At 36.0% G+C, this 22,030-nt stretch overlaps 1 protein-coding gene across 2 annotated transcripts in view; it reads right to left on the bottom strand.

Moving 5' to 3' along the window:
- Positions 1–2,203: 2,203 nt before the first annotated feature.
- Positions 2,204–22,030, bottom strand: part of LOC105258278 (voltage-dependent T-type calcium channel subunit alpha-1G) — a 46,578-nt gene continuing 26,751 nt past the window's right edge. Inside the window, exons 16-34 of one of the 2 annotated variants that reach the window (XM_011269443.3) lie at positions 21,524–21,727; positions 12,507–12,663; positions 10,524–10,679; positions 10,067–10,195; positions 9,367–9,651; positions 8,965–9,113; positions 8,728–8,874; positions 8,266–8,434; positions 7,805–8,154; positions 7,357–7,549; positions 6,945–7,094; positions 6,327–6,707; positions 6,028–6,220; positions 5,660–5,921; positions 5,265–5,545; positions 4,659–4,951; positions 4,311–4,572; positions 3,928–4,193; positions 2,204–3,583 (exon numbers count right to left, since the gene is read on the bottom strand). In XM_011269443.3, the coding sequence (XP_011267745.1) occupies positions 2,621–3,583; positions 3,928–4,193; positions 4,311–4,572; positions 4,659–4,951; positions 5,265–5,545; positions 5,660–5,921; positions 6,028–6,220; positions 6,327–6,707; positions 6,945–7,094; positions 7,357–7,549; positions 7,805–8,154; positions 8,266–8,434; positions 8,728–8,874; positions 8,965–9,113; positions 9,367–9,651; positions 10,067–10,195; positions 10,524–10,679; positions 12,507–12,663; positions 21,524–21,727 (4,990 nt within the window). In that variant the 3' untranslated portion in view covers positions 2,204–2,620. Of the gene's footprint in view, positions 3,584–3,927; positions 4,194–4,310; positions 4,573–4,658; positions 4,952–5,264; positions 5,546–5,659; positions 5,922–6,027; positions 6,221–6,326; positions 6,708–6,944; positions 7,095–7,356; positions 7,550–7,804; positions 8,155–8,265; positions 8,435–8,727; positions 8,875–8,964; positions 9,114–9,366; positions 9,652–10,066; positions 10,196–10,523; positions 10,680–12,506; positions 12,664–18,134; positions 18,256–21,523; positions 21,728–22,030 lie in introns of both variants that reach the window. The other variant, XM_011269444.3, reaches the window with a different exon arrangement.

Here is a 22,030-nt window from a genome sequence, read left to right as displayed (position 1 = left end):
AAAATCGTATAACTAAAATGATTTTTACTTATCTCCGTTCTCTTTTTTAGACCAATTTTTATGCATTTCTCTTTCTCCCTTTTATTTTTTTTAAACACATGTCGAACTATCCATATCATACGTGTGCAGCTGTGATCGGCGAACTCGCGCACAATCGCGATATCGGCGCGTGTCTAGAATAACTATAATTCGGAGGTCAGTCGTCTAACGCTATCGAGCTATCGAGAGCCGGTCGTGGTGCCAAAGAGACGCGCGCACATGTACGTAAACACATGGATACGTAATTATCTCTCTACTTCCCTTAAAATGTCTAACATGATCCGATGCAGTGATTTCGAGCGGCTCGTTGCTTTTCACTAAACTTGCTACTAATATTTGCTACGTCGTCTCCAGTCGAGATTTATCACTAGAACGACCAAGTCAATCATTTAAATCTCTCTCTCTTTCACTCTCTAAATACTTTTTTTTAATAAAAAAAATATAAAGTGTTTATAATTTTACTTGTAAAATTCTTATCTTCTTTCATATATATATATATAAGAGTGTAATAGTATTTTATATAAAGTTTGATATAAGTTATCAGTTACAGTTACTTTAGTTAAATAACGATTGATTTGAACATCTTGATTTGTAAAAAATCATTATCTCTAGAAATAATTGATTGTAGAAATATAGCGTTATTTGCAATAGATAATAAATTCGCATCGAAAAAATACAGAGTTCGAGATATAATGAAGCGCTAGTTTGTTTACACAATATAATTTTTCTCCGCATTATGCGCATTGCTTATGTGTGTATGTGTACGTGTGTGTTTATAAGAAATCATTTTTCTAATTAGAAAAATAATTTTTTTCAGCCGTTCTAGTGTTAAGCGCAACTCCGCGTTCGTGTAACGTTTCTGAAGGAATTGCTCTTAAACTCGACGCGTCGCAGGAGCGTCGCTCGACTCGAGATTTTGTTAGGCTTTTTAAACGAAACACAACATCTCGATCGAGCGATCGATCGATCAACGATTACTGCTAGATTTTTTTTCTTCGAAGCAACGCGGCGCTCCGGGCGCGCGTTATAATGTATGATTTTAACGACTATACCTTCGACTCGACCTAGGACTCGTCGTTCGCCATTTTGTCGCAACTGAGAAAACGCGGGCACCACCACCGCACGAAGGTTCGTCAACGTTCGTAAAAGGCATAGAGTTGTTTACTTTTACTTTTTTTTTCTTGTTAGATTTTTACTTCGACAATCGTTAAATATATTACCGCACGCGGTAGTATCAAAATAAACCACACCAAGTGTAGAGTATAGAATATTCGTAGATGTATATGTACAGTATAGAGTTTCTATTTATCTCTGCTTTGTCTCTCTATATTTTAATTTCCCGCGAAAGCCACCCAGCATTGGTATTCGTTTTATTAAAAAGTCAGCTACGTTCCTAAATTGTTGCTGTCACTGTTGTTGTTGTTACTGATGCTGTTGATGCTGCTGATGTTACGGTTTCGTACTGATATTTGCCGTTACCGTTAGGAAATACACTACGATTAAAGTATATCACAGATGTCAACGAGAAGAACGCTCTAATTGAAAAGAGTAAATTCAACAAAACGAAGATAAATCACAAGTTTTGGACGCCGATTATCAATAATTCCCACAATCAATCGATCACTTCTACAATTCTAGCCGAAGAGAAATTACTCCATAAAAATTATAAACGATCTATATATTATTTCAAAGTGTATAAGATTAAAAATATTTATCATATCCTTTTTATATGAAGAGATTTTAATTTGATTATTCTAATCTCTGATTATAATGATCACGCAAAGTTTATATCGCAATTTAATTAATTAATTAATCATATTAATCGATCAAATAACAATATAATTTATATTTTATATCGATCGATTGTAGACATATTTGATTTCCAATCGGCTTATCCGCGCGAGAATTCGAGAAAAGTTAGAGAATAAGGAAAGGCGAGACAGTGTGGTCCAATTAATTGCAGTTTTGTCGCGTAGACCCGACAAAAAGATCTCTCTTCTAGCTATAAACTACTGAAATTCTCTCTCTAATTTTTATCGACGCGATCTACGTCGTTCTTCTTCCTACCAATTCCTACGGATCGACTTCCACGACACTTCGAAAACGGAACACGAGATCAGTTCCGTTGGCAATAAGAGATTGTCATAGGTTTTAAAATTGCGCGTTACATGCGCGTTACATGCGTATATGTTCAGCGTAGCCATTTTTTGCGCTACGCATCAATAATATTCCCCTGATTACATTATCTCTCGTTCGCTCAATCATATCTCGCTTACGCGATTCACAGGGTATGTTTCTTTTTCATATTCCCTCCAGCTGTCCTCGGATACTCTTTCTAAATACTCGACTGATTCGTTTTTTTTTCTTTTTTTTTTTTTGGCAAGTTCGCGGCGGCGAAGTGACTAGAAATATAACGACTATATTGTCATGCACTACAGTCTTTCTTAGAGCCCTTTCTCGAATCCCTCCCACGCGACCTCTCTTTACCATGATATTTTTCATCCTATGGTGTATCGCCTACAAAATCTCCCGCCGCCATAGTACGTACATTTAGAAACTACTTCGACTCGTTCGCTCTGCATTAAGAGGGATCCAACGGTCCACTGACGGAGGACGGTCTCTCGGATGTCTCTTTGTTTTCGTCGTCGTCACCGCCGCTGCCTCCGCCACCTCCACCGTCCCTCATTGTCGTAGCGGAGGAGACGGTGGTCGAGGCGTCCAGGGTCTCGTCGTCGCGCGTCAATCTGCCGCCGCGTCGCTGCCCGTTGCTGCTGCTCGCCGAGTCCGTGTCGTCCACGTAAATCCTCACGTCGGATCCGATAGCACCACCCTCGCCGATATGCACTCCACCGCTGCCGCTGCCACTGTTCCTGCTACCGTTGCCGCTGCCGCCGTTTCGGCTGCCGTTGCCGCTACCGCTGCTGATGCTACCGGCAACGCTGATGCCAGCGACGCTGATGCTGGCGACCGCACTGAGGCTGCCGGTCCCGGTGCTCTCGCTGACATTGCCACACGGTGACGGGACCTCGTCGGATCTATCCTCGGTGGTGACGTAGATATGGCTGTAACCCTCGCCGCGGATAATCGCGCTATACTGATCGCTGGCGATACTGGCGGTAGCGCCACTGGACGTGGCGGTGACATCGTGCGTCGTCTTCAATTTGGATGGCCTTCTTTCGTTGATGACGGACTGCACGTCGAGGTCGTCCTGGGTCGTCGCCGTAGTCTTCGACCTTGGCTCTTCCGGTCGAATCTTGCCGCCAGCGTAGCCGTTCGCGATGCTGAGTGTTCTACTGCTGCCGGCACCCGCGCTCCCGCTGTCCGGCGATTGTGATGGTGATTGCGTGTCGCTGGATGTCCGGTAGCTCATCGTCGCCTTGGACGGGTAGACCTCGGCGGTCGGCATGAGATAACGATCGCTGATCACTTTCGGCGGAACGCTCAAGGTGCTGCTCGAGGCAGTAGAAGTGACCAGCGAGGAGCTAGTTGGCGGCTTGCTTACACTCAGCAGAGACTTATTCTCACGCGTTTCAGTAGTGATCACCTGTAAAATCGATATGTCCAGTTATATTAATATGTAACTTGGATTTTAAATGTTAGTTTTCTTAACAAAATTTTTTTACTAAGAATCTTAATAGATAATATATACCTTTTGCGGAGAGAGTCTTAATATATACATATATTATATAATTTTTCCGAAGATAACTTTGATTTATGATTTCGAAAAATTTATTCAATAGTCATCAGGTAGATGATAGATATAATTTTAATTATATTTTTTAAGATGGCTCATCTCTGGTCTTTCTTACTCGCAAAAAATTATATATAAATTTAGTGTGTAAAGTGTATATAAATTTACATTATTGAAAAATGTAATTCTTTCTTTACCTGCAACTTTTGATGTTGCACATGACTAGGATCTTGACTAGCGACGCCGTAGCTACGATGTGGAATAATTCGAGGCACGCTCAAATTGCTCACAGGCTTCTCAAAGACCTCGGCGACCTCGAAATGCATTGGCAACAGTGATCTTCGTTGATGGTGACTCGAATGGAAGGTTTGCCGGCGTTTCGACTTAAACTTGGACGGTCTTGAACTCGAACGGTAATACGAACTACGACGTTTCTCGTCCAAGGACACGGAAATCGAGGTGTCTGGAAGACAATCGATTAATTTGATGATGAAAGACATGATGATAGAGAAAAAAATATTGCAATAATCTATATGCCAATAACTAGCATATCAATTACAATAATCGATAATGCTCTTACCATCGATATTTCTCTCTCTCGGTGGATTGTAAATAAAATTTGCAGGAAGAGACTGAACTTTGGCCAATCCTGGCCTCGCGGGTATTTTTACATTCCCTACCATAGATACGCGCTCTTTATCTTCATCGTCTTCATCGTCATCATCTATTCTACCATTCATCCCTATGTCATCTTCATCTTCCTCCTCCACTTCAAGAAGCTCTTCCTGCTCCGCGGCTAATTCTCTCTCCAACTGTGTTTCCATATCGAGTTCGTCTTCCATCTGAAATTATAACATTGTATTTCAAACTTTTATGATCAAGATATGATCAAAAAATAAATCTGTTGGAAATCGTTTGAAAACGTTACCTGTTTGTGACTTTCTTCCAGATGTTTCATCAGCACAGCAACAACGACATTCACCAATACAAATTGGGCCATTAAAACGAAAATCACAAAAAATATCGGCGCAATAATAGTGCTCACACAACAATTCTTGACACAATCTGCTGCATCATCGCAATCATCCCTCAGCGTGTCCTTCATGATACCATTCCAGTTGTCACCGGTAGCAACTCGGAAAAGCGTTAAGAAGGCCATACCAAAATTACTAAAATGCGCGTGCTCACCAAGACCTTGGCAAGGCATTTCATCGTTGCATTCTGTGATGGAAAATATCATTCGATTTAAATTAACCTATCTCTTTATAAATCTTTTGAAAATTATATAGATGTTTAAATTCTTGTGATTATAATAAAAAAAATATAATTTTTTCACGAAAGACAATCGCGAATAATTCATAAAACTATCATAAATCTTTGTTAAATATATTTAAGGTATTAGTTAGAACAATGAATTTTAGAAGTTATTTTATTATGAAAGAAAGCAAAAATTTTTTCTAAATTTATTTAAAAAGAATAATTATTATAACTATTTGCGTAATTAATCAAGTTTAATCATTGAATGTATAGTTACCTAGCCGGCCGAAAAGTTCCACTCCTAGGGCGGCAAATATAAAGAAAAGTAAAAAAAACAATAGTCCTAAATTTCCAACTTGTGGTAATGCCTGCATCACCGTGTCCAAGAGGGCACGTATACCCTTCGCCATTTTCAAGAGCTTCAATACACGGGCTATCCGTAACACTCGCATTACGCGAATTATCGTGGGATTAATGGGGATGATTTTAGACTCGACCTCCTCTAGCACGATGCCAACGACTGATAATATCACTATTCCCACATCCAGTTGGTTCCATCTATAAAAAGAATCATCTTTAAAATAAAACTGTCTCCTTTCTCATAATGCTGTTGATAAAAATTCACGCCACATATTTTTACTAAAATACTTAAAAAGAATGACATATCCTTACTTATCCTTTAGATAAAGCTGCACACCGAGAGCGACAAGCTTCATGAAGGATTCGAGAATGAAAACAGCGGTGAAGAAATAATTAAAGATCTTTAACGCGTAAGTGAGCGCTTTCGGCATCATGTAAAATTCCATCGCCATCGTGACGACATTGAGACCAATAACTGCGGCGATCGCCAGATCAAAGTACTTGGACGTCACGACGTTGTGGACGAAGAGCCGCGCCTTTGAGTAGGTAGTGTAATACGGTGGCTCGTGCATCTCTGAAAACAATTACAATCAACATTGCACACACATCGACATCTCTTGACAAGATCAGCTGCGTGATATAGAAGTGGCATTGACCTAGCGGGGCCTGCGGTCACTCACTTCGTCTCTTTTTTTCCATCTGCAATGCGCGTTTAGCCGCTCTACGTACACGCTCCTCTTTCTCTTGCTCTTCGCGGCACCTATGAAAATTCTCCACCACCACGCCGACGAACATGTTCAACACGAAGAAGCCCACCAGTAATATGAACGCGATGAAATACAACAACCGCCATTCGGAATAATTTTCGATGGGCTATAATCAGGTTTATTTTTCATCATTTATCGTTACGTAAAGTAGAAGTCAAAGATAAGAAGTTAGAAGAAAAAGTATTTATTTTGACTGAATAAATTTCTCTCACCTGTTGATCGACGCCAACAGCATCTAGACCGGTGTACATGATGTTTACCCATCCGTCTCGCGACGATAAGACAAATAACGACATGAGAGCTTTGCCGAGATCGTCGAAATTGTACTTTCGATTTAGCCACATGTTTCGCTTATCGGCCAGACAGTCTGTTTTATTGCGCACATTCTTGATTTCAGGACCTTCGCAATAGTAGAATGCGCCTTTGAACAGTTGCACTCCGAGGATACCAAAGATCACGAAAAATGTGCAACAAATCAGAACAATATTTCCGATGGGCCGCAATGAAGACAGTAATGTCTGAACCACCAGTTTTAAACCAGGTGCGCGATTGATGACTCGCAGAGGTCTTAATGATCTCAGTAGTCGAAATACCTATAGTATTATTTAAAAAATGATTGATTAGAAGAGAATGCATATAACATTGGCAAGAGTTTAATTATTAATGAATATTTTGATTTATTTATATATTATAATTTCCTTCATTATCTGCAATATCGAGAAATTTATGATCAGTATCTTAATATCTTAATATCTTAATATTAAAAATAAAAATTATAGTAACGATATGTATCCATAATAAATTTTCGAAAAATTTAATAATAAGCTTACTCTTAATATTCCAAATATTCTGGGGCTACTCGATGAAAGCAATGACATCGATAAGTCGATTATGGAAATGATAACGAGAGATCCGTCCATAATATTCCAGCCTGAAGTAAAATACGCATCCGGACCATAAAGCATACCCGTCGCGACAACCTATTGCAAATTTATAACATGTAAATGTTATTGCTATTATGCGCTATTTCAAATTCTAATAAAAATTTCTAATAAAATTCAAATATAATTTTATAATTTTAATTCTAATTCTAATTTTAATTCTAATAAAAAAATTCTATTCTTATATTCTTTTTTATATTAAAACAAAATTTTATTCAGAACATTAGTTTTATCGTAAATTATTAGAGATATCTGACAAAAAATACACATCTCCAAAATAAAATCTCTAAAATATATTTACCTTAACAAACATCTCGATAGCAAAAACGCCAGTAAAAATATAATTCGCAGACGATAGAAAAACTCTTTCGCGACTGTCAGGCGGTATATTCGGTCGTTCCATCGCCAGAGTAATGCAGTTCAATCCAATGAACAGCAATACTACATTATCAAACCATTTTTGATCAACGAACCATTGACAGAAGATACGAAACCTGCAGAGAAATTTATGAGTCTCTTACATTTTCTAATCGACAAAAGATTTGCTAATTTCTCATTGAACTTTAATTTAATAGTAGCATCATATATATAATTAAATTTATATTATTCCTATCTCATTCTTAAATGATTATTATCATATAAATATTTTTATTATTTATTATTTTTCGTTATCGTCTCTTGTTTATACTAGAGTAAAATTTCAGACATTAATTAAATAGAAATGTGTACCTGACTATCTATAATATTACCTATTATTGGGTGGGAATAAATACAGGGAATAATTGTCACGTTCCTGTAGGCAACCCTTAGGTTCGAAGAACATGAATATCTTTTTGATTTTCTCAACGCTATTCGCGCTTCCGTGGCCATTTGACGGCGGCGTTTGTTCACCACCCGTTCTCGAATGCTCTTCTTCTTGTTCAGGAAGTCGTTTGATTCTCGGCAGTGGACCAGTCTCCATCGAGAGATTATTGATCGTGCGTGGGGTCGAGGACGGCGCGAGCATCTCATCCAACGGCAGCGTTTTTCTCGTGGACGTCTGAACATTTTCATATCCGCGCAATGAGTTTCTCCGCGAAAGCTCGCCGATCCATCGCATCTGAATATATTAATGCAACACACAAATGCAGAGCGCATCAATAAAATTACTATACGATGATAATGAAATTGCAATTAAATAATGGCATCAAACACATCATGTCACGTTTACCTGATTAGACGTAATTGTGTAACGACGAATCGACCATGGGCCATAACTTTCGAGCGAATTATTAGGACTCAAACTACGATTATTGCTTGTTAGGACGGTGGTTCGATTGTTGGGCGCGTCGCGTTGCGTATCGTTTCTTATCGAACCATGCAAATAACCGCCATTGAAACTGTGAAAGACCAATCATATTATTATCATTATTAAAATATTATTACATTTCTGAGTATTATTCTATATTTTATTACTATTTTAATATTTATTATTGTTATTAATATTTATTAATATTTATTATCATTTATTATTATTTTAATATAATGTGTGAATAAAAAAGTGCTTTATTACATTTTGCAAACTTTAAAATAAACCTTAAACTCATTTAATGAATCAGATCTAAAAATTGTTATAATAAATTATTTATTTCTTTTAAATAATTCACGATGAATAACGCTTTAATTGACTTACGTTGGATTAGATCCGACGAGAGTACTGCGCCCATTATTGAGTACAGTCGTATGACCGGTGTGCTCGTCGTCACTTTGCGACCATCGTTTCCTCCGCAAAGATGGCCGCGATAATCGCCACGAATAGCCTCTTTGTATCCTTGGCGGACTAAAACAAAAAGAGACATGGTATTAGAAAAAAATGTATGACATTTAGAGAATTTAATCGAGAAACGACCAATTTTTTTTACATAGATACCTTGAACTCGAGTCCCTCGTCGAAGGATTGACAACGGCCGTAACAAGGCTTATGCGTCTCGGGAATTGACCAGCAATTAAATTGTTTGTCGGAATTTTGTTAGATACATCTGGCAGCTTTAACAGTCCCGAGGGTATACTACACTGGCTCTGCAAAGCATTGTTATTATTACATTTTCTCTCGTTACGTTCTTCTTTAATCTAGTATTTTAATGAAAAATATAACAGCAATCTTGTAAATCAAAACTACACAATAGATTTATTTAGATATTAATTCTGATTGATATCTCAAACGGATAAATTTTCTATTCTTAGATACAAATACGCATACATCATTATATCAATCACAATAAAAGCTTTCTTGCCCTGCAACAGTTAATCTATTATTGAAATAAAAACGTACACCAGATCGATCGATGGATTCGATCGAAAGGGCAGCAGCCGGGTAAACTGCTCGGCAATTGAGGTCTCTGTAGCCAACATTCAACGTGGTATTTGGAGAATCTTGAGGAGTTGCCGCTGTATGAGTGATTATAGGCGGTTGACCTGCCACACCCATCATCTTACTCTCTTTCTGAATGTTACACTTAGGCTCATCGATCCGTTGTTTCCACACGCTGTTCTGCTTCTCCCTGTTATCCTTATACTTTCTCAGCTCCTCCGCGCTCTGCCACGAGTTCTTCTGATCCTGCAAATCGCGAATGAAAACTGATGCAGCATAAAGCGAAGAGAAATATTGCGATCGACGAAAATCCATTTATTAAATAAATCACGTCGAGATAGAAAAATCTATAACTCTATGCATATTTTTTCAAACACACTAAATAAATATAAATAAAAAATTATATATCTTTATATATTTAACTCATGTTCACATTTTATATATTTCACGAATCTTCAAAAAAACGTTATGGCGTTGAACTTTCCCTGTAAAATTGAAAAGCGTCAAGAGGGAATTAATCCAAAATGGAAACAATTTTTGCGCCTCACTCTTCTTTCAATTTTTTTAAGTGGCAAAGAATGATATAATAAACAAAATAAATGGCAAAATAAGATTTGAAAACATTTATTTATTAGAAGAAAGATTGCGCGAGCAATTATACCTGGGTATACGTATCACTATCAGAGATCGAATGCGATCCCGATACTCTCGACGACCCATCCTCGCTGCCGATTCCAGCGGCGAGCTTTTTTGCCATTTCTCTTTGCTCTCGTTCTCTCCTCTCATTTCTCTGCGAAGTATATTAACAATTATCATGTCTTTCATTTTTGACGCACGTGTCCGTGTATAATTATAAATTACATATATATTGTAAATGTATAAATATATAAATATTGTATAAATGTATAAATATATAAATATTGTAAATATATAAATATATTGATGATTTGCAATGTAAAATGCGATCAATAAATCTAATCTAATAAAATCTAATACGGATCGAGAGAAATGTTATAAATTTATATGTAAACATTCTCTCTCATATCTTCTGAAATACTCACGTATAAAATTTAATAAATTGAATAAAAAAAGCACGCATATTATTTTTCAATTCCTACCTCCGATGAGAAACCTTCAACGAGAATGGCAACAAGAAGATTGAAGAGAACGTAATTGCCAAAGGTCATTAACGCTACGAAATAAAGCGCAGCCCAGTGAGATGTCTTCTGCATACCGTTGAAGAGGACGACATTCCAATCCTCCTGCGTAAGGATCTACATAAAAAGAAAAAAGGGAAGAGATTTCCGCTACATATATAATAGCATCAATATCTAGACTTATTTATAATAAGACACATAATCGGCAAGACGTTTTTTTCTTCAATTTGTATTCTAATGAATATATTGAGAATAATACACAAGTTCGCATATAAATCGCTTTGTCGTAATTTAATGAAGTTGTTACACAGTATTAATACTTATATAATTTTTATAGAATTTTTATAAGATTATGTATTTTACAAGATCTTTTAATATATACCATATTAAATAAATTATAAATAATTTATTATTATTTTATAATTATATGTGTAGAATATCATTAATTTAATCATTGAAATATTATTACGTAGTTGTCAAAAGTTTCGATCATCTTATTTCAAATATTGAATTATTGCATTAGTTACAGACACGAATATATTTCATTGAGATATCGAAAAATACGAAGAGGTAAAAATAGCTAAATAATTCAATAGAGTTTGTATGCGCATGAACTACACGTTTAGACAGAGAATTCATTTTTTTATTACATGTAGATGTTTTTTTTAATATTTTAATTTAGATTTCTCGATTATTTTTGGACATACATGCAATTATGAGGAATCGGCATACAAAGCAAGTCGGCATTGTATTTGCACTGCACCCAAATTTGCATACTCAATAGAGACGCACAAAAAACGTTTTGCCAACCAGTGTTGTAATACTTCGTGAATATGCATGCGTCGAGTTTTCTATCACGAATTTCTCCTCTTTTTGCGAACTTTCGTATCTGTGTAATTAGCTATCTATTATTATGAACTCTATAGTCTATTTTTAATCTACTTCTAGCCTGATAACGTTATACGCTATAAAAATTAAGAATCATAATAATTACAAGAAATTAATTCAATTTACTCCAAACGATTAATATTTAATAATGATAGGATGTAAATGCATGCGTAATATATTACAGTAATAATAATAATATTCCCCATCATATTTGACTTTTGTGCGTAGAATGATATACAACGTTATACGAACAATACAATCAGAATGCGACTATCGGCATTTTATTATTTATTTATCAATATACTCGCGCGTTTTAAATTATAACAAACATCTGTTACATCACAAATGAATGAAAGTTTGCCAATAATAATTATTAACTGTATAACGATAAATTTAGGAGTAATAATAAATCGAGGACGTCATCAGACTGCATCGAGCATAGATATAAACGGAAACACGTGATAGAAAGGCAGAAACTCGTTCGAGCGACTTTCCGCAACGATGTATACATTAGTTGCTTTACATGGATGATGTGAGTTGAATTGAAATTACAACACACTCGTAGGTGGAATCATCGCGCAGTTTGATCTGCGCGAGCAAACAAAATAGTAAACGTGAACGTCGACATGTATACGTATATACCGTTTGCACGCATGTAAATACAAAGCAACCATTAAAGGCTCCGCACACTCGGCACGGATAACAAAGAGACAAGAATTGACGAAGCGTGAGTGGGCTTAGGAAAACGATAGGATCACACGTCAAAGAGGGAAGGGTTCATTTTTGCTCAACACGAAGAAATATATAAATATATATATATAAATATGACGGGGATCTGTACAGAGAAAGAGAGAAAAAGAGAGAGAACACGTGTGGACACGTATATATATATATATATATAGGTAGGAGAAAAAGACCGTGTATTACGTAAAACACGTAGCACGTGGTAAAAATGATTAATGTATATATATGTATATGTATGTCGCATTTAACACGTAAAAATCACGTATTATCTGTATATAGTAAGTCATATAAGAGAGGGGGGAACAGTGGTACCTGAAAGACAGTGACTAGTGCCCAGACGATGTCGTTGAAATGTTTGCGATCACAGCGACACATTGGGTGCCGCGAGACCACCTCGGCACAGGTGCAGGGCCGACTCCGGTCCGCCCACATGCAAAACTTACCCCCGAACAGGTACATCCCTAGGATGCTGCAACCGAGACAATCCGCTGGCCTAAAGTAGCCCCGAGATCAAGGACGAGGAGAGATGGAGTCGGACTAGAGTTGTGACAGGACTAGGACTTTGGTACAATCGCCGAGCAGCGTCTCCATTCTCGTCACACAATATATTTCCCTCATTCGATTAATTAATTATATAAAATATGTAATATTGATTAACTTTATAGTCGCAATGGCAACGTAAAAAGCTATTGCGAATGTCACATCAATAATAATTATAAACGAAAATTGTATAAACATTGACATCATTAATATTGTTAATTTGGCATTTGACAGCTGACTATGAGTTGATGTGTAAAATACTATTCGAATAAAAGAATATAAATTTATGGTAAAGAGTGTGCGAAAAGTTCATAATTTTTAAATTTTAAATATATGTAATTTTACAGCAATTTAATTTTTAATTAAATCTTGCATGGGGTTAAAATACATGATAAAAATGTTACGTGAATCATTTTTATCCATTTGTAGTTTGTTATTTTCGTGCTTAAATGTTCTTAAGTGATCTAGGTTTAAAGCTCACATTTTAAAAATACTTCTGTAAAGAAAAATATCTATCTTTAGCTTTTAATAAATATGTGTGTGTGAGACACAAGATTTTTTCGATTTTTTCATTCACCGTCACAACAGGTATATATTACATGTATAAATATCTGACTGCATCAGTTTTATCTCATATTAAGCCGTATTGACTGCCAATCATTCAAGTGCACTTAAACAAATTTACGTATCGAATTGACACCCGAAATATGAAATCTGTTATAAAAAAAAATGAAAAGTTTCTCTCTTGAATCATAGATTTTAGCTACATTTGTGCGATATAATTTGAAATGTTTTGAAATATTTTAAAATTTCACACAAATCATAGTTCTCAAACTATCATTTTTCCTCTTATGAAAGGCTTAAAATTTTTTTTAGGCTTATCTTTGAGAATGGAGATTCTGTGCATCAATAAGAGATTAAGCAATTGTGTTGGATAAAACAGCGAAAACGACTGTCACTCGAAGCTCGTACAGTCACATTCTGCAAGTTCGGCGTGTCTGTATATATATAATAATTATATGTATTTTGTATTTGCACAATATAAGTGAATGCGTGTAAAGTATAATAGGAATACATTTATAGGTTGTGAACGAATCATATCAACTGTGTACGGTTGTAACGGACTTTATACGACGGGACGGAATAAGGAACAAAAAACAAAATTCAAAAAATTTGTACTTCTTTTTCGGTGAAAGAATAATTCAAAAATTCTTTAATTTAGGTATATTTAATTCTCTCTGATTGCCCGAAGAAACGTCAATTAAATATAAATTAACATTGAAATTAACTTTTCATATATTCGCACCATAATATAATTTCTCGATATAATACTATACATATGCATATTAATTATTTAACGTTTTACGCAAGCAATCAATAATGTTAATTTTAGGATGCATGTTGGAACAATTGACTTTAACTCGACGTGACCATGTCATAATAAACATTTATTTGGACGCGCAAAAGAAATTTGTCAAATCTGTCAATTATCTATTTCGTCGAGTCAGCTGATTTTTTCTACGAATTTCGTTTTGTTGACGTTGAAAGTGAAATTGATGCCGAATGCGCTCTGCAAATATGACTAGCTTTAAATCATCTCTTATCCGGGTCGACAGATATCCGTGCGCACACTTTACAGGTGTCGTGTGAAAATAAACGGCGCGGAAAGTGCTCCGAAAAACGCGAGCCGTAGCGAAAAACTTTAGAAAAAAAGACTGGACAGAGACAAGACACCTGCCGTTGCAGAATGTCACGGCGAACGTTTGCGAGAGGTGGAAATAAAGGGTATAATTGTCAAGCATAAATATATGTATAATCGTCTAATACGCTGAGGTATATGTATAATATGTATTACGTCGAGAACTCTCTCTTGCAGAGCGAGTATTTGCAAAAGGTACGCAAAAATCTACCGAGACTGCAATGTCAGTACGATATTACGTGCCTTGCGCGATCTACCTGATTTGTATTTCTAGAATAAAGTAAAAAAATGGTGTTTCTCTACCATATGAACTAAGAAATACTAATTAACCCTCTCGGGCTACCATAATCCTGATAATTTAACTACCAAAAAAACTGGTACAAATTTGATTCAACTTCTAAATAAAAGCATTCTTTTCTCGTAGAAGTATATAATATTTTAATATAAGAAAATATTATTACATAATATTATTATATGATTATTTTAAATAAATATTTATTTAAAAAATATAAATGTACGTGCGATTATCATAATGACAAAACAAAAATATAAAAACTATTTAGTTATTCGATCTTTCTTGAGATCTACGTGTTGAGCCATTTCTGGCATGTATTTGGCATATTACATAAGTTTTTTTTTTAACGTTCGTGTAATTCGTGTGCGATGGACACGTGGTCTCGTTTCGGGTCCTCGAGTGTTGAAGAATTTTTAGAAACTTGTGGCGCGGCGATGCTCCTGTCGGGTCGAGTCGATATTTCACGCACGTATTTTATAAGTCGGAACGAAGTTTCTTTTTTTTTTTACGCTCGAGTCGTCATGGGCGTTTAAGAGAGAAAGTGACAGAGAAGTTACTGACAGAACGGAAAAAAGAAAGAAAGAGAGAAAGAGAAAGAAAGAGAGGGAGAGGAAAGTACGAAGAGAAGTGTAAATGTCGTAAGTAGTGAAGTATAATGAAAGTCAAAGGAGACAGAGAAGAGATTAAGCGTGTGACAGATAACAGTTTAGTGTGCTATATTGTTAAAAATGTGTTACGTGATATCGAGGCGTCGTTCACGAATGTACAGAGTGCGTAATAATTCTAATAAGTAAAGTGTGTAAAAAAAAAAAAGACGAGCATGGGCGTCGACACAAGCTGCTCATACGACACATGATCATTTCTAATTCTCTTTGCGAAGCACAGAACAACCGGCTCCATTTTTTTATTATTCGTGTCGCCACGATGTCACGAGAACTGACATACGAGAAGATCGGTCGCCGTCGTTTTTTTTTTTTAGTAGTAACTGACAGAAGTTTGAACGGTTAGTGAGGTATATGAATGTCGAATCCTCGCGTGACGAGGAAACGTGATATGCAGCAAGGTGTCGTATATAACGCGGTACAGGATGACGGCAACAACGACGACAAGTGGCGACCAACTGTCTATAAGAACACAGATCGCATGCAGAAGTGCGAGTTTTGCACAATATGAATCAGGCAAGAGTTATTTTCTTCGATATCTTGCGCTCCAAGTCAGGACAGGAAGTTGATCCCATGGATCGCCCGGTAACTTTAGAAGGGCCATTTACCAGGAAGTGTCATTTAGGCAGGAAGCGACGCTTCCGGACGATCCTAGGATAGTTGCCAAACCATACAAATGTCTCAAGAAGATTGTCAAAACGCTGTCGACGTGTCTTTTCAACAACTTTATCATGTTTCTTGAACATTTTTATGATCTCGAAAGGTTCACAATTTGTAGACGTTTGTATTGTTTGCGTTGTTATTCGTTTAGGCATATAATTGATACTTATCGTCCATTGACATGCGACGAACGTACGGAAACAATCCAAATTGCCTGTATTAGAATCCTATTAAACTATTCCACTGGATTCTGCCGAAATTGCTCCGAGATTATTGGTTCTTATACATTAATTTCAATTTCGATGTTTCCTACGATCGTCAAAAATCGCAATGGAACACAGCAACGAGCATTAAAACTAAAAACCATACTGATAACAACAATGTAATATTAAAAAAAATGCAATGTCAGTATCGCCAACAACAGGAATAAGCGAATGAATATGCGAAGCGTCTAGACACACAAAGTTTTCTCAGTACTTGAGCGAAAACGCCTGTATTCTTGAACTTCCAAAAGCACTATTCGATGTTTGATATATCTGCATCAAAATCACATTTAATGTGAATATAAAATTGATTCGTTAATAAATTTGACACATTGAACAGTTTGAACAATATTTTTAATAATGATTGTTACCAAAGTTTTTCTCCAATATCGTTTTCTTGTTGGAAAGAGAGAGAGAGAGAGCTCCGCAAAATAAATATCTAGGTAAAACTTTAGAAAAAGGATCTGCAATTTTTGAATATACGATTTATAGATTATTGATTAGAAGTTAAATCATTTTGCTTTTTTAATTTAATACATTTGAAAATTATGCCAATTTTGATAATTATTAGGGCTGCCGATTTTAATCAAATATTGACGCACAATTATTTAGTCCAGCTTCAAAATATTCGAACAAGCAATATTCCGATATTCTGCATCGTATAAAGATATAGTTTCATGATATATAATCATGAATGATGAAAAACTGTATAGCTTAATATAACGTATATTTAATTCCATGAATTTAATGAAACCCAACATAATTATGTAGTGATTGTGCAGTCAATTATTATACAGTAATTACTAATTTTGCATTAAACAAATATAGATATCAATTACTTGGATAAAACACGTCTACAGGATGTAATGCGGATATCGGATCGTTATCCCGGTATATTTCAAATTCGAGAATTCGAATAGTTTTTATTGTTGTTATTATTGTATGTCATTAGTTTTAATAATAATTGTATTATTCTAAGAGATGTTCTCTATCAAATTACAATATAAAAAATTATTTTCGCAAGATGCAGGAGATTTCGCTCATTGTTGCCGACACACAGAGACAACAGCTGCTTACGAAAGCATGCCAGAAGGGAGCTCGACACGCTCGCAGACAATATGGCAGGAGGCAGCGCATTAATATCGCGCAATGTACTTGTAAAGCGACGAATGGATGGCAAACAGACAGAAATGGAGAAGCACCGGGATTATCGCCGGCAATCATATGTAATTTCAATAAAATCCGCACTAGAAAATTCACGTATCCCCCCTCCGTTCCATCTATAGGCGCTGCCAGCACCAGCTATAATCAGATTTCTTTTTCTATCTCTCATTTCTTAAAATAACGTATCTCGCGAGAAATACGATATGTAAACAATAGCTTCCAATATTTGTTATTAATAGAAATTTTAGATAAATTTTATTAAATATATTATATAATATTAATTGCAAGTCTCTAGTAAAGCCGGTACCAATAGCTTCCTTCTGCCCTTCTCTTTCATCGGAGAAACGACGACATGCTGGAAAGCATTTACCTTCCAGTATACATTACCTGAGACCTCAGAAATCATATAAAGTGTTGCGATCGTACGACTTTAGCTCGTCGAAAAACCATACGTGACAGTACGTAATGTATACTTAGCGTACTTAGCGTATATATATATATATGTAGATGTGCCGTGTGGTAATCGTTAATATATATATTAACGTATATATGCACACGAAAATATATATATATATATGTAGGTAATATACAGTATATAGAGAAGTCAAAATGTCCTCGAGAAGATACGTGGAAAGGTATCTTTTTTTTGGTAGGTACCTGAAACACTGTCACAATAGCCCAGAGTAACGAGTCAAAGTTTTTCCTATCACACTCGACGTCAGAGCTGCCTTTCATCGTTTCACAGAATTTGCAACCAAACAGGTTCATCCCGAGAATACTACAACACAACGAAACGTGCAATGTACTTCCTTATCCATATATATATGTATATATATATATATACACGTAAACCGGAACAAAATGAGAAAGAAAAGAAAAAGAGGAAGAGAGAGAAAGAGAAAAAAGAAAGAAAGAAAAGCTCGATTAAAACAAAATCGCGACTAATAAAGCGTGACTCGGCCAAGTAACCGATCAATTCAAAATGTATTGGTGTATACAGAGTGTTTTAGAACCGTTAATCCTTCCAGCCATAAATTCAGATAACCTTTTAATAGATACACTTTTAGATAACCTTTAGAGATAAGTCTTTTTTAGCGAAAATTTCTCGAAAGAATCTGTGTCACAAGTTTTTAATTTTTAAATGTAAAATATCTTTAAAAGAGAAGAATATTTATTTCAATATAAAATCTAATCAGAATTAATTAATTTTATTTTGCTTTTTCACAAAGAACAGTGTCGAGTAACTTTGTAATTATCGATACTTTGCCATCTATGGTCAAATAGACATCCGGTTCTGTGACACTTTGTATATTTAGTCAAAAAGTACACGATGAAAGAGCAGAATCGATCGGTTGACGTTTCTTTTGCGATTGTTACGTTATAATATATAATGCACATATATAATGCACATCCGTGGACATGTCATATCTCTTTAAAAAAATGTACGATGATCATACTGAGCTCCAGAAACGTTCGAAGTGAAAACCAAATGTCCTCGGATCGATACTGACGTGAATTTTTATCGGCTCTCGTAATCTAAAAACTTGACCGAGTAAATGGACTCATGCTTGCAATCCCGATGCAAGTATATCCATTATTTAATGTAAACCGTCCGATCAGGAAAGGTCTCGTAAAGCGGATCTTTTGAAACTCCATTCGCGTCTTGCGGCCAAAATGCACACACCTAAGGACGGCCGAGGATCTCGAGAGAAATGTCTATCGGATCCTAAGGATCAACGCGCAGAGAAGCACCCGCGAGCATTTGCATAGTTTCGAGAACTTTGTATTCAATTTTGAAAGTTCGCATGAGAAGAAAGTTTCAGGCAGAAAAAGATCGTCCGGATTTACATCAACGATGTTAGTATTCTTCTTCGTCTTTTCTACGATTCCTCGACAAATGGAAACCATTTCACGCCTAACAAAATTATTAATTTCCACTGTCTTTAAAATAAAATAGAAATAAAATAGGGAAAAAATAGAAATAAAAAAGAATATTTAAAACATATATCCTTGATGCAATCGAATTACTAAGTATTTCAATAGGATCATTGTGGAATGAAGCTCTCAATGATTACAAAATCCGGTCTTTTATACTCAAACGTTTAATGCATCATTAAAAGTATCCAACTAATGTTATTCGGATCGATATTTTATCGATATTTTCAGCGTTCGCGGTTGCGTTTCTGCGGTAGATATCAGCAATCAGTTGCAATAGCGAGAGCGGCGGCTGCGGCAAATTGGCCATCGAACGATCGTAAAACGCATCGTAAACGCGCGGATGTATATAGCGGGAAGTCCTACGCAGTATGACGAAATATATAATCCTGCAGAGAGATATATGTCGACATTCGCAAGCTGTTCTAATATCGAGGGCCACACTGAGGCGCACGCACTTAAATATAGACGCTCAGAGTAGCAAATGGAGAAAGAAAAAGAGAGAGATAGAGAGCGACAGCGGGAGAGATTCACGTGTATACACGAATATAAACCAAAAGAAATGTGATAATAGTAGATATATATATACATATAGCCCTTCATACTCGTCACTAAGACGTCCAGCATAAAAGCATCATGCACACACATGTAAATATATATTCATATACGTATATATATATTTATATATAGATATATCTTCTAAGTATATAAACGTCGAAAGAATACGTTCGATGCCTCAAGCCATAAAAGGAGGGCAGCAGGCGCTCCCTCTTCTCCCCCCCTGTAATAGATCGTGCCAACAAATACCATCGTCATTACCATTAACAATGTCAGAAAGTATATGCCGCTCAAAGAAATGCTAGGAGACGCGACAACACGGGACAACTGCTGTGATAAAAACTTGAGAATTTCTATATATAATATATATGTGATATGCATTAACTGGATGACGGCTCAAACGCCGCGCGGAAACAATGTAAAAGCGAATAAAGTAGAAGAGAAAGGTATGAACGCGAAAGACAGTCACCTAAAATGTAAGTCTCGGCTCGAAGAGCAGCGGCGCGATTTGTTCCTCAAGCTCGTAAGCTCGTGAAAGCGAGCAAGAAGCTGCTTTCGAAATATTGAGCGTCAACGAGAATTTTATCACCTTCGTAATGCGAGATTATAAGTGCACGTAATAAAATTTAGCACGACGATCAATGAATTATTAATAAAAAGAAATAAAGGAGAAGTAAGAACAAAAGTTTTTCAACTGAAAGAAATTATTTCATAATACTATTCCATTTAACGCATACACGTGCATATATATTGCATATATATTTTTTTTAACAAAAGAATTTAAACTTTTATATAAAATATATAATATTTTATAAATTATATATATTTATAAATTATATATATTAAATTATATATATTATTATAAATTATATATATTTTTGATATTCTTATAAGACTAAATATAATTTAAAAAAAAAACTTTTTCGAACTGAAAAGATTTTAATACAAAAATTCAAAGGCTAATATCATATTTTTATGTCATAGTCATGAAACTGGTCAACGACACGAGTAAAATTTGAGTACCAAATATAATTTTCGCTACTATGGATCCCGGAGGCGATATCAATTCGCTATTATTATGAAACATGCAAAACAACCATCGAGCCCTTTCATAGTTCCCTCGTAAGCAAAATATTTGATGTTATATATATAGGCTGTCGTTATCTCTCATCGACGCTTCATATTTCAAAGCGCTTGACCAACATATTTGACAATACCTATCGGCAATTTCGTAACTTCGATCCGCCTTGCCAGACATGCAAACGTTACTAGGCTGATGAGATGATAATTAGAACAGGAAGACGCGACAGCGCCCCGTAATCCGTGTAAACGCGACGCGCGGATTCGGCCGAGCAGATTCCTCGCGGGTCGAACTTACTTCACGATAATAAATCTCATCGACGATGATACCGGTTCGCGAAGTAGGCGAGGACCACATATACAATTAAACAAAAAATTAGAAAAGAAATTAGGAAACGGAGAGAAGACCCAGCGACGCGCGGAATTCCGAGCAGCGTCGCTGACGCGGACGAGAGGATAGGACGGCGACTTACCTGAATATAAAGATGAAAAGTACTAAAAGAGAAAAGAATACGGCAACGTTATCCATGGTGCGTAGCATCACGAAGAGCTGTCGTCGGAGATTGGGCAAGAATCGCACTAGCTTTAAGATCCTGAGCAGGCGGAAGGTACGCAGGACGCTCAGACCGGAACTGCCACCGCGCTCCTCCAAGAATGCTTGGCAGAGTTCGACGACGCTGGAAACGATGTGGTGCACGAATGCAACCGTGTTATCAGTTCGTTACATCGGTCTATTCGCGAAAAACTTGACGAGAAAGCTATTAACAGCTTTCTTGTAAAATTGAAATACTGGTGGTAAAACTAAAGTATCACACAGTGTATATATTACGAGAAGAGTGCTTCGATATATCTATTCGTACATTTATTTAATATTGTTATTTAATATTGTTATTTTACTCAAATATAATTATAATATATCAGTTTAATATTGTACTATTTACTTAAAATAAATGATAAAAAAAGTTACAAAGGAAATTGTC

Source organism: Camponotus floridanus, unplaced genomic scaffold (assembly GCF_003227725.1).
Source record: "Camponotus floridanus strain SB8 unplaced genomic scaffold, Cflo_v7.5 scaffold2, whole genome shotgun sequence".
Classification (NCBI taxonomy): Eukaryota; Metazoa; Arthropoda; class Insecta; order Hymenoptera; family Formicidae; genus Camponotus; species Camponotus floridanus.
The sequence above is the reverse complement of the archived record's forward strand: the minus strand, read 5'-3'. Positions and strand labels throughout refer to the sequence as shown.